The sequence below is a fragment of the Petromyzon marinus genome, chromosome 13, assembly GCF_048934315.1.
Source record: "Petromyzon marinus isolate PM22_M1 ecotype Great Lakes invasive population chromosome 13, UKy_Petmar_22M1.pri1.0, whole genome shotgun sequence".
In the NCBI taxonomy this organism is placed as follows: Eukaryota; Metazoa; Chordata; class Hyperoartia; order Petromyzontiformes; family Petromyzontidae; genus Petromyzon; species Petromyzon marinus.
Window position 1 is genome coordinate 5,976,894 of NC_133679.1, and position 13,896 is coordinate 5,990,789.

The following is a 13,896-nucleotide window of genomic DNA, read 5'->3' on the forward strand; positions in this document are numbered from 1 at the left end:
ATTCAAGAGCCGAATGGCTCACAGGGCTATACCAAATAAACTGAAAACTGAAAGCAATATTTTAATGGAAAAATTTGAGACGGACGCCATCCAGGCATGCACTCTACGCCCGTCCTTGTGGAAAAGGTACGTGGATGACACGTTTGTCATCTGGCCACATTGCCCACCAGCTCTGCACAAATTCCTCAACCACATCAATACCATACACCCAACCATCAAATTCACCATGGAGGTAAAAAAGGATGGCATGCTACCTTTCTTGGATGTCATTAACAAACACAAGATCCAGGTCCGATTTAACACAGTATATAACATTCGTGATCTGATCCCATCTATGAAGGACAAGATTCCTGACATGCAATATCCCGGCGTCTACAAACTAAGGTGTATCTGCGGCAGCAGTTACATTGGGGAAACTAAAAAACATGTCTCGGATAGTGTTCGTGAGCATAAGGCAGATTTCAAACACGGTAGGACCAATACTTCTGCCGTGGCTGGCTATCAACAAAGATTCGTTCATGAAGCCATCAATATATACAGACACGGACACAATTCCAACCGAGAGGATGGTTATAAACTCAGCAATCATTGGAAATATGTCATCAACCACTTTGGGTCATGACTTGATTTGTGTTTTCTTGTCAACCTCCACCGTCAGCAGTGTGGGTGTGTGGAGCGAGGTGCAATGATTGCTTGGCGGCCCTTTGATTGGTGTAGTTGCTTGTCTTTCTCCTACATTAACATTACCTGCCCCGCTCATGCTGCTGACAACACTTGGGCTACGCCCATCTCTAAACCTTCATAAACTGTTTTCCTTTAGAGGCTAACCTCTCTTCTCTCCTGATGACGACCGCTTGTGTTGCGATCGAAACGTCGTGGTTTTATTTTATTACTGAAAGAACCGATAATAAGTCTACATTATAGACTGCCAAGTACGCTCACTCAGGTTAAGAACCAGGCTACAGTCTACATTATAGACTGCCAGTACACTCGCCCAGTTTAACCATTGCTACAGTCTACATTATAGACTACCAGTACACTCACCCAGCTTAATAACCATTGCTAAAGTTTACATAGATTGCCAGTACACTCCGATTTAGAACCAGGCCACAATGTACATTAGTGTTTTTTGTATTTTATTATTATTGTTGTTAACTTTATTATTATTTTTCTATCTACGTCACTTTACCGGAAAAAAACAAAGAATATCAAAACAAATTGTACGTGCATTCCGGACGTAATGCAGCGAAACAGGTGATCATTGGAAGACAATCATCTACTCTAGTGGAAATCAGTTTCATTATTTGTTTTAAACACACACAAACCTAACAACGATAACAATAAATAAAAAAATCGCCGTACATTCATTCTGCACGCAGATGCGTTGTTGAATTCATCTAACAAGGCGCAACGTGGCATCGGTCACTCCCGAAAAAAAAACTTCCTAAAGTAAACAGCCACTCGCATGCCGCCCCCCCCAATCCTTCACGCTCAAGTGGAGACGTCTCGATATACAATCCCGGGAGATTCCACTCAATCGTTGCCCACAACAACAAACTAGGACGACGACAACAACAACAACCGTACCATCATCTTCGTCATCGATCACAGCGCTAGGCCACCTCTCTCTTACACGCAGTTTTGGCGGTAGTTATCGAAGACTTTAACACACAGGTCACCCATCCCCTCGTGTATGTATTGAACACAGTTGATGTTTGTTGTATACCAACCCCAAACACCTCCACACCAACATAGCAAAACCACCAACTGGTTCCCGCGCTTGTCAAACTCGGGTGTGACGAGTAACCCCCCTCACCCCACCCAGCCCCGTTACTTTCCGCTCGCAATAATAACCACCACCGCTAAGTTGTCAGTGACCTCGCGTCACCTGTGCCAGGCTAGGTGCACCGTGAGACCAGTAAGTAACAAACACGCGAGAGAGAGAGGAGCGAGCGAGCGAGCATCGCCAGCGAATAAAAGAACTCCAGCGCAAACCCACCTTCACGTTCGCCGGTCTCCCGGCCATGCTGCCAACCTGACTCGAGTGGAAGAGAGGTGGATCTCCTCACAAGCCCACCACCACAAAGCGCATGTCCCAACAACAAATGGGAGTGTTTTGTTGTTGTTGTTGAACAAAAAATATCTTTCGGAGGGGGAGGGCGGTGAGGAGGAAGAGGAGGAGGAGGTGAGGAGGAGGGTGGTTTATGCAGAAAATAATAACTAAGAAGTAGCAAAACGTCTCTCGCTTCCAATATGTCTGCAGCTTCGCAAGCGATCCGGTAACAATCACCATCGCTTCAACAACTCTCCCCCCCCACCACCACCACCACCCCACCAAACCCAACCCCTAAAGCCGCTCCTCTCTCGCTTTGCCCCCCACCACCACCAACCACCACCCCCCCCCCCCTTTTATTTTTTTTCAAATGTACTCACTTCCAGCCCGCGAGAACAAAAGCCCCTTAACCAATCACCCGGCTCGGCGAGGCTGGCTGCGGAGACGTTGCTGATGTTGCTATGGTGATGCTGCTGACAGGCAGGGCTGTACCAAGTGGTGAACATTGCAGAGGGGGGGGGGGGGAGGTGGTGTGAGGGGGGGGGGTCGGGGGCTGCGCAGCGCGCGCGTTGTTGGGAGATTGCTGACAACCGCTAACGGTTCCCGGACCTAAACGCACACAATCTGGTATCTTTATTTTATATATAATGGAGGAATTCGATGAGATATAAAGCTTAAAAAAATTTGCCACACATGTCCAGTCGGGTCTGGACATTACAACGAACAATGCAGAAAAGACGCAAAGTATATGATAGGTAACCAAATCACTTTTTTAAAAAATATATGCAAGTTAAACTAAACTATTTTTTTATTTACAGGTTAAGCCCACTAAGCTATTAACTTATTTTTCAGAAGCGACCTGGCCACATATGATAGCTCAACAAAGTGGCTTATCATGTGGAAATTTATAGCAGTGAAATAATCGAAATCATCTTAAATGCGCTTTGATTCTAAACGTGGATGAGAAAAAGCCAGAGAATTCACACAAACAAATCCACGCGGACCACGGGGAGAGAGAGAGAAAATAAAAACGACGTGACTTTACCGAAAGAACCAAAGAGTATGGATTCCTGCAGCCACGAAAGCTTCAAATCCAAAAAATACAGCAGCAGGCGTCAGGGTCGGGATCGGACCCACGACCTCTTTCATATCAGGCGTGGACGCTAACATCACACCAACGTGGCAATCGTTCATTAATAAAGTCCTTGTTCTTTTCAATTAATATTTGACCTCTGTCAGAGCAGCATGGAAGTGTCGGTTTAAAATGAATTTGTTTGATGGAAGGGAAAGCGCATATAGCGTATACAAATTATCCTTCTGCGAGTCTGCCTAGGATGTGCACACGTGGTTAGAATTAGGCCATCAAGTAATGACAGTAACAACTTGAATTATTAATAGAAATTAAATATTTCACGTGACACTGACAAGTGAAACGATTCACCTTGGATTTACTCAATATTTTGAAAAACTATTGAAACATTTGACAGTCGGAGTGGCTGAGAATGAGATTCATTTTTTTTAAACATGTAGATTGTGCCATCATCGTCGTGGAACGACAACGTTAGGTGGTGGGTTTCATTGAAATGAATGGTGAAATAAATGTTGACCCTTCTCATATTGTGGAGTTGATCTCAACGCAATGAATGATGGACAACATTTGTCAGATTACAGCCAATGTTCTCTCAGAATAGCATGAGTATACATCTTCGCTTGCAGCAATGCTTTTGTGGTTGCAATGCTGTCAACAATCACGACATTTTGATGTCGTGATTGTTCCAGTGCCTGAACATAAATCCCTTAAAAGTATTTTTAAAAGCTCTTTCATGGTGGGTAGTGCGTTTGTTTTAACACGAGACTGGCGTATTACACATTCTCAACATAGATGTCTATCTCGCGACCATGCTGTAACCATTAAACAAATACTACAAGCGTTGTATATATTATTTGAATGCACGTAATATTGTAGAAACTGACAAAATGCATTGCGATTCAAATTGTTATTACTTCACTTTGAAGCCAAAAAAAATCAAAGCCAATATATTCACAAATTATTGTAATATTTGAAGAAGAAAAACCATGCAAATGTTAACTTCAAATGTTAGGGGTATCCTTTTTTCAAAGGTTTTTCAATTCGCCGCTGCATGAAGGAATCTCCCCACAGCACATCAGTCATGGGGAAATTATTGACCATTCTTCTTCTTCACCTTGCTGGTCCACGGTGGGTCGGTTAAATTTGGACAGGTGGGAAAAGATCCGGTTCAGATTTCACTCGCCACTGATGATAGCCTTCACCCAGAAATCAAACTCAAAAAGGCCTCCTGGTTCGTATGGCAGTACGCGAACCACTGCACACCCCCCTCCAAACTCTCTCCGCGCGTTCTTTACAGTGTGCATTTTGACTGTGAGCTGCATGTCATTAGAAAATGCACTCCAAGTGCCTGATTTCCTCAAGAGAATCCACTCCCTTCCAAGTCCCCTGCCAGGAGATCAAGCCATTTTGGCCTCCCTCCCAGATTATAGCCGGCGTTGGGCTAAGTCTCAAATAAACTTTCAACGAGTCATGTGGGATGTAATCAGTACAGATGGCCCAGCCAGCAGAGTCATGATTTTGCTAATTAAGGTAAGACCAAAAAATTCTTAGATCAGAGTAAGATGTGATACGCCAGGTTTAGTTAAGCTAGACTCAGTTTTACATGGTAAAAAGGTCCGGCGCAGATGTGTCGACAATCAAGCATCACGTGCAATTACGATTCAAGCCGGTGATGTTCCGAGCATTAAGTGTTAACAAACCTGTAGGTGGAAGCAGAGTATAGGTTCTGCGGGTTCATGGACACTCAGTGACTTATTGGTGACTGCATACTTACTATTACTCGAAAAACATCAATACCTATATACTTATGTGCTTGACATATATACTGTACATATTGTATATATATTTTTTATGATTTATTCATGTTGGGATGCTGCCATGGTTGTACCTTAATGCTTCGCACACTGAACTGGCAATCCAGCGGTCACCGGTTTAATCTCCCCCAGCACATCAGCTGGAACAATGTGTACGTTTCTTAAATCTCCCCAGTCTCTGGCTATAACTGTGGGGACACCGAGTATATATTCAATCAGCATAGTCGTGGGTGGTGCGTACTCCCATCTCTTCCAAATGTTCAGCGTGGAATAACAACTCAGGTACGCTCGAGAGGGGGCTCTTTAGAACTACATCCATGGATGGCCCTTCCACTGGCAGTGGCTTGAGCGAGACATTTCATTGCTTCACCTTTGACCTTTTTACACTCATGTTGTAATATCAGATTTACATACGTGTGTTGTTTAGATTAAGCCATCGTTAGATTTGTACAGCGGTAATAAAACACGTTTTCATTTTAAACTGTTTTCTGTAATGGAGGAGAAAGTCGAATTTTATCAAGCACAAAAGCGTATCGTCCGATTCGTGAAATGGTGGCTTAACAGCAAGGGTATAAACAAAATATCACAAGAGAATAACAATTTGGGTATGTACACATGTTGCAATAACTGTAAAAGCAATCACCTATTGATTTCATCTGCAAAGCACAACTATCAAATGGTACACGCATTTTGGTCAAGTTACCCTTCATGAACATATAAATAACCACTGTTCTGCCTTGAAAATCTGAATGATAAAACAAAAACCCATTAAAAACATAGCAGAGATAAAGATTACAAAGTAATTTCAACTGCAAGCTGCATCAATGTGAATCCACACTGCACTGCAGTGTTTTATACTATGCAAAAAAGTCAATTATTTTCCAATAACAGCTAATTAAGAGTGAAACCTGTTTCGAAATTGTTAAATCAAATGTATGCATAGTGCTGACTGGTAATTGTTAATGCCGTTCTGCATGATTCCACACGGAAAGCAAAACTTTTCCTCTTGTTGAATTTGTATAGTATTATTTTTCCTCTCTTTGCAGCCCCCTGCTGGCCAGCGTATCCACTATCTTTCTAAAATCTGCACATCATACAAATGTAATTAAAATACTTAGACATTGTCACAAATTTGTAAGTCTTAAATGTAAACCCATATGTGGTCTTATATCCCACTGAACGTTGTATTCAGGTATGAATAACATGTTCACTAAAAAGTGTATTCTATAATAAAAAAAATACTGAGTGTAATATCCAGCTGTAGTATTACACTATGTAACACAATTTTTGTTCCTGGGTAGTAAGAGTTATTTCGTAATTGCTTATGCCTAAAAAGTATAGAAAATGGCTATTATTCCCCACAAACTTTGCTTTTGTGACCAGGACAGTGATATTTTGAAATGTACCTATTTGCAATGAGAAAACAGGCGAATTTGTGTTTTTTCATTCACAAAGTCAGAAAAAAACATGTGAATACAAATTCACATGTATTTACACTAAAGTAATACAAAAATGACGACAAAATATTTAGAAATGAGTAGTATTTCGAGATTTATGATTATACTGTAATTCACTTTCACGAATCAGACCCCAAATGTAGTCTCCCATCATGTTCTCGTTATACTGTGGCGTTCAAAGCCCAGTATATCCTGGTGGGAGCGCTCGCCTTGCTCCTCTGAGTACGCTCCCATGTTCTCCTTGAATTTACCAAGATGAGCATCAAGGATATGGACTTTGAGGGACATCCTACAGCACATTGTGCTGTAGTTCTTCACCAGAGTCTCAACCAGCTCCACATAGTTTTCGACCTTGTGATTGCCCAGGAAGCCACGAATTACTGCGACAAAGCTGTTCCAAGCCGCTTTCTCCTTACTAGTGAGCTTCTTGGGGAATTCATTGCACTCCAGGATCTTCTTTATCTGTGGTCCGACGAAGACATCGGCTTTGACCTTTGCCTCAGACAACTTAGGGAAGAAGTCTTGAAGGTACTTGAAGGCTGCCGACTCCTTTTCTACAGCTCTGACAAATTGTTTCATAAGGCCCGATTTGAAGTGCAGTGGTGGCATCAGCACCTTCCGGGGGTCCACCAGTGGCTCCCACTTGACGTTGTTCCTCCCCACAGAGAACTCGGTCCACTGTGGCCAGTCCCGCCTGTGGTAATGCGCCTTGGTGTCTAAATATTTTGTAGTAATTTTTGTATTATTTTAGGATAAATACATGTTAATTATGATTAATATGTTGCTTTTTTCTGACTTTGTGAACGAAAAAACACAAATTCGCCCGTTTTCCCATTCAAAATAGGTACATTTCAAAATATCATTGTCCTGTTTCGATTTAAAGCTTTCGTGACTGCAAGGATTCATCTTCTTTGGTTCTTTCTTTGGTTCTTCTTTGGTTCATTCTACGTGACTTTACCGAAAGAACCAAAGAAGATCATTGTCCTGGTCACAAAAGCAAAGTTTGTGGGGAATAATAGCCATTTTCTGTACTTTTGAGGTATAAGCAATTAGGAAATAACACTTACTACCCAGGAACAAAAGAATTGTAACAGTTTTATCTGCATATAAAATAATTGTTGATTGCTCATTCACTACATTGTACACTGGTAGTTGAGGTCAGTAGAAAATGGTTTAAATGTGAGTAAATGCACTTCAAATTACATGAAGTACACATTTTAAAGCCATCATTACTTCCCTTAGATTTTCTTCATTATTTATACTTTAAATCAAAGCCAACATTTTTGTGCTTGCCTCATCTTTTGACATTTTTTTATATCACTTTGAGTGCAACATTATTCAGTTATAGACAATGTGTTTTTTTTTAAGTCTAATGGTTTGACCATGTGATTAAATGCTGTGCTGGCTAATATTTATCTGGCATGTGATGTGCACTGTTAAAATCGGTGGCCAAGCGTGCCTTTAAGTGAATGGGTATATTAGAAAATTATGTACAAGTGTGTAAACGCGTGTATAGTGCTACACTGTGTGAATTGCTACATGTGTGTGTAATGCAGTAGATTTTCATATATCGCATATCCTGTGCTTTACTCCCAACTGGTACTGTTTAAATATATTATTCAGAAAAATAATGCATAATTGAAAACAATGTCTGAAATCATGAAGTCAATAATAGCAAAAATATACATGAAGAATGTGTCTAATTAAAAAAACATACCCTCTAGTTGTGAACTTGTCAGCCTTTCCTTGCAATGCAAATCATAGTAATCATTGTTTAGCTTCGATACACGATAAAATTTACTTTTCCCACACTTTCCGCATGAGAATAAAAATGCGTAATTTGACTTGCATAAGAAGAATACTCTCATAACAGCAAAAAAAAAAGCTAATTATTGTGAAAGCATATTGCGTAGGACATTAAATGTTTAAGTTTACTGTTTTGGCGCATCGTTTTGATGACACTGCAGTGAGGCCCACAGTGCTGGCATTTGGTAGTCTTGTCACTTGAGAAATTCCTTCCTGATGCAAGTGCTCCACCTTTGACTGCGTGTGTTGCCAGGAGCTCCCTTGGTGTTCCTAAAAGTGCTGAGGCAGACCTTTTGTACACTAGTAATCTACAATTAATTCCGTACATTTATCCACTTGGAAGATCTCTACAAGTTCCAGCTGATTTCATTATCAGTTTGCATGCAGGCTTTTAGAAACTCTCACATTTTACTTATTTTATTCAAAAGTGGTTGCTACTTCAGCACTTTTAAATAAGTGAATAAAAATCAGCGCAAAGAGAAATGCATATTTTAGCAATCTCGTATGAGGAAATACACCGTACTTACATACGGTCTAAAATATGTTCACACGTGTAGTAATTTTTCCATGACAGTATCAATTTCCCGTGGCAGTTAATTCTAGATTTGAAGCTTTCGTGACTGCAAGGATTCATACTCTTTGGTTTAATTCGGTAAAGTTACGTAGATAAAATAAAACAAAATAAAATAATTAAATCACGACGTTTCGGAGGCAACACAAGCTTCCGTCTTCAGGTGGAAAAAGTCAACGCAGAATATTTGAGTCAGGAGCACAGTTCAGAGACAACTGGGATTATATACAGGTTCAGGGAGGGGGGAGGAGTCAGTAAGGGGGCGTGGGTGGGTGGGAGGGCTGGGTTAAGCAGCCTTTTGATAGGCTTCTGCAGGTAACAACCACTTCGCACTGCACGGGAGTGGGTAAAAAAACACCTTTTGTTATGCTGAGTGTGGGGTCAGGGAGATTTTGGAAGCGGGTGCAAAACGGCTGATGCCGTTTGCACCCGATTTCAAAATCCCCCCAACTCAACTCCACATACACAGCCTATTGTCAACAGTTCTGCAATGCGTTCAGAGACACTGCTATTGCAGATGCAATGTACACCGAACAATTCATATGTTGTGGATTACCACTCACCCATTTACACTGAGCCCTTTATTCCATTCTATATTTCAATTTAAGCCCGAAGAATCACAATGACAGATTTATATCTGGACTGACAATGATAATGGTTTCCAAGCCAGCTACTGGAACATTGCTTTTTTAGTACGTATTACACATGTACGCTATGCCTCAATCATGGGTGGTGGTGACTGAAGTCCTATTATGGGATAGGCTCAGAATACTCCAAGCACCATTGTTCAGACTGCCAACTTGCCACAACGGGATAGACAAGCACATTGTTGTTCTAGTATTTTTCAGGTTGACTTTCACGATCATATGACCATTTCATTTCTATTTGTTTTTTTTATCATCGTGTACTGTACTCGTCTTGCCGAAACCAGGCGACAGCCGCTTGATCAGCAAAGTGGAAGGGAGGACTCTGAGAACACCGCAGAGTTCGGTCAGGGGACGCTCGTGAACAATTTGCAATGGCACGGCCTGTCGCTGACCACATCCACAGAGTGGGTTCTAGTCTATTCGTGTGTGTGGCAATACGTTCCCGAGTTAAATGCCAACGTCGTGGACTGCGAGCCACAAGAGGACTTCAGTAGAGAGTTAATCTAGTTTTGCCATTCCTCCGTTGACAGAGCGCAGACTACGGTGGGGTTTACTATAAAGTCCGTATTTTGTGTTGCATGGTCACAATCGCTTGTGTTTTTAATTTATCATGCACGAAGGAAGTGCGTGCATCGGCCTGTTGAAGCCTTGATGTGGCTGATAGTTACACCAGTGTCTTCGAGGAATGTCAAATCCAGGAGGTGCAATGTTTGGGTCTCGAATGAGGTGTTTATTTTATGAGACCTCCTTTGCCAGAAACAAGATATAGGAATAGGTTTTACCCTTTTAACTGGCACAAGGACAGTGCATATTATCATAGTTGTCTTTTTTGTTTGCATTCTGACTGCTTGTGTTGTGGTTTTTGCAAACATGATGCCTTGAATAAAGGTGTCAGTTTTTGTGCCAGTTAAAAGGGTAAAACCTATTCCTATGAGGTGTTTATTCTCGACTTCCGCGCTGTTACGCACCTCCAATTAGCACGGTTGGTTACGTACGGTGCGAAAGAAGTTCAACATAATACGTTCCACTTTGTTCACCAGCGTTTTTCCGGATCTGGGTGAGATTCTAGGGTGGTGACAGCACGATCCCAGTAGGGTGAGATCGGACTTGAGTTGGCAGTGAGGTACATTGTTGAGGTCTTCGTTAATGGGTAAGTTGTCATTGGCAAAAAAACATTTAAATTTCTTAGTATTTTGCATGTCTCTATGGATATTTTTGGTGGCAGAATGTTTTCCAGAACAGGGAGCCAGGGAATTGATGTCAGTTTAAATGTTCCGGTTAGGACGCGCATTGCATTATTTAATTGTGCATCGATCAGTTTTGTGTACGAACTCCCGGACCAGGCCGAAGTGAAGTGATTCTGCCACTGCATAGATCACTGATAGGTCGGCAGTTCGTGGGACACATCAGATGAGGCGCCCAAAGTCGTCCTTGCAAGTTTCTGAAGCAGGGCGATTCTTGATTTGGCATTTTCAAAGATCTATTTTATGTGTTGGCTTCTATCCATGATAGCTCCAATGTATCTTGGGAGTGGGGTCAGTGTGCATTGGGCTACTACAGAAAGACACATCAAGAGTGGCATCTGTTGGACGATTGTTTTTGGAAGGATTTGGTCAGTCTCCAAATACAAAGGGTGGGGTTATGTTCACGTAGGCCTCAGGTGCAAAGGGAGTTTGGTTGCACATGAACCCTGGCTGGTAAGGAACCTGTTGAGCGGAGCCTGTGACCGGCATGGCATCTGGAAGCCAGGAAGACAAACGGTGGGGTCGGAAATTCAAATGGCATTGCCGGCAGCTTAGCTGATGCAGTATCTTTTGAAGTTACTTTAAATCTCATTCAGCTTCAGGGAATTCAGCACAGTCGGCACATCTGTGCAGCACAAACAATAACATCTGCCACTGGATTAGAGACGTAACTGGAAATTAAATCCCTTCCCACTTAAATGTGCAACTCGGCGATTTGTTTTTTTTACATAATGGTGTGAATTCTGCCTAAATCACACAAGCAAATACAGATTTGTTAACTTATTCATGCACTATCCATGTGTATAATAAATAAGTTTATAACTGCCTCACTACATTCTCGTTTTTTTTGTAAATAATGTATTATGTAATTAAATAAATGCCTAAATCAAGAATTCTGTTAACATCATTATCACTCTAGTCTCACAGGCAATGAGCATTGCTTATGGCGGGCCAATAAAGCTTTGTCCCTGTTTAATGCACCATTTTTAGAGGCCCCCTGAGCACACACGATGATTGGAAAAATGTTCACAACTCAAGTGAGAAGTCTACAATTCACCGGATGTAGCACTTGGAGGTGAAAGTCATCTGTAATATCAAAATATGTATAACAAACAATCAGGAATTTTCCCCCTGTGCATTTGTAAATCCTGTGATGTGAAAGAAATGAATATCATGTCGATGCTTAAACTTCAAGAGGGCATAAACCTGAACAACAAAAGGATAATAATATCTTGATCGCACAACACATGCAAGCACGAAGAAGCATTATTATTTATGTTTGGCTTTGCATAAAATTATTTTTGTAATTTCAAAAAAAGAAAGCACAATGTTATATTAAAATGCTTTTTTGTTCCGAATTATTGAAAAGTGCAATATCTATAGGAGCCTGATTTTAATGCGCATTATAAAGAGCCTATTTATAGCCACCGCACTGTACATTATTATACTGCAATTAGAAATGTCATTAGACATGTTTATATTAACCCGCATTATAAAGGCTCCATACACCATGCATACATATTTAGTGTGTATATACCAGTTCATTCATATTAAATAAAACATTGCATGAAACTAGATTTTATGAATCACTGCAGTCACGAAAGCTTTAAATCAAAATTTAGAATTTAAGTGTTAAAAAAACACATTTTACTTAATTGAATAACGCGTTCATGTTATTTAATTGAACGCATTCTACCATTCTAATGTGACGTCAACGTAAAAAACTAATTCAAATGCTATTCCTCGGTCAGCAGCATTTTACAAGCTGTGGCCAAACATATCCCTTCAGAATTGGTTAAATCAGAGCACTGCTGCTTTTAATGATGAATCACTTATTTTATCTGAAACTGATACGCTTTGATGATTAAGGCCACAGTGCATTTGTAAAAGAAGAATATCAAGCCTGACCATTGCTCCGTGCTCGCCCAGTGGGTCATTAGGGGTGACTAAAACGTACTTTCAATTCTCGAGACAAAGCAAGCAACTGAAAAAAAATCTACCAGTGGTTAGACTCAAATGGCTTTAGGAAATGACATGAAATCAATGTCACGAAAGCAGACACACAGGCTGCCTTTTTAAAATAACGTAAGATAACTTAATCAGCCTTGCTATAATCTAAACCAAAATCACACACCAAAGCCATCATCATTATTGTCATCATCATCATCATCACCGTTGTCGTTATCGTAATCACAATCAAAGGCCATACATCTCATTGACCTAATTATAATCATCCTCACTGTACGCTGCTGAGGTGACAGTACATATTGGCTGTGCCAGTGACAAAAACGGTAGTTTGGTTTAATCACCATGCAAAAAATGGATGCTGCATCACACCCTAGCTTGACCATGGATCACCACCCCCCCACCCCCCCCCCCATTTGTCAGAGGATGTCAGTGGCCCAGAAACTGAATCATCAATTCCCAACCATTGTGAGAAGCTTTTGAGGTTAAAGGCACTGACCCTGGTGGTCAAAGGCCTTCACGCAACCCCCAAAAAATAAAGTGAATTTAATAGTGTGGGCAATATTTGGAACGGGGAGATGTATTGCATGGGAAGCACGATAACAAAGTAGTATGAAGATGTTGATGATGATGATGACATTTTTTGCGAAATCTACAACTACATTTTTATTCATGTTTTAAATTGAAAAAAGCACAAAACAAAAACCCTTGCTTATTTCATTTAACACCATGCTTTAGTTTTTTCTAGACATTAAACAATTTAAATTATATAAGCAACACTGGCAGTGTCAATAATAAATATACAAATAAAAGTACGTTCACATATACATGCTAATGGCATCCGTTGATGTTGGTGGTTGAATAATTCAAGTGAGCAAAAAAGAAACGCCTCAATAATTTATTTTCTGTATGGCAGAATTAGTGGGTTTTAATCATGGCAAATTGGGCAATCGTAGGGTTAATATGCCCCATGCACATGCAATGGACCAAATCTGATTACTTAGCAGCAGAGGGCTGTGGAAAGCGCTGAAGAATGCAGCTTGTCAGAGTGGAATTATTTACCCACATACTGCGGAATGCAGAATGGATGCTACACATAAGTCACAAACCAGCCAATGCAGAGAGAATTAAAATTGTTCTCAGTAAAAATGGCATCTAGGTGGAAATGTTCGTTATTCATTTATTATTTTGTTAATATGTTTGCGTGTCTGACGCAAATGCAATTTTAATTTATACTGGAGTGAAAAAT

At 40.7% G+C, this 13,896-nt stretch overlaps 1 protein-coding gene across 8 annotated transcripts in view; it reads right to left on the reverse strand.

The window, feature by feature from the left end:
- The window catches only part of LOC116941894 (tight junction protein 1-like), a 257,022-nt gene that overhangs the window by 134,207 nt on the left and 108,919 nt on the right, over positions 1-13,896 (reverse strand). For 2 of the 8 annotated variants that reach the window (XM_032953225.2, XM_032953224.2), the window contains exon 1: positions 2,000-2,324. The exons of 5 other annotated variants lie outside the window; for them this stretch is intronic. In XM_032953225.2, coding sequence (XP_032809116.2) covers positions 2,000-2,026 — 27 coding nt within the window. In that variant the 5' untranslated portion in view covers positions 2,027-2,324. Of the gene's footprint in view, positions 1-1,999; positions 2,325-2,433; positions 2,454-13,896 lie in introns of those variants that run through there. One more of the 8 variants, XM_076066813.1, reaches the window with a different exon arrangement.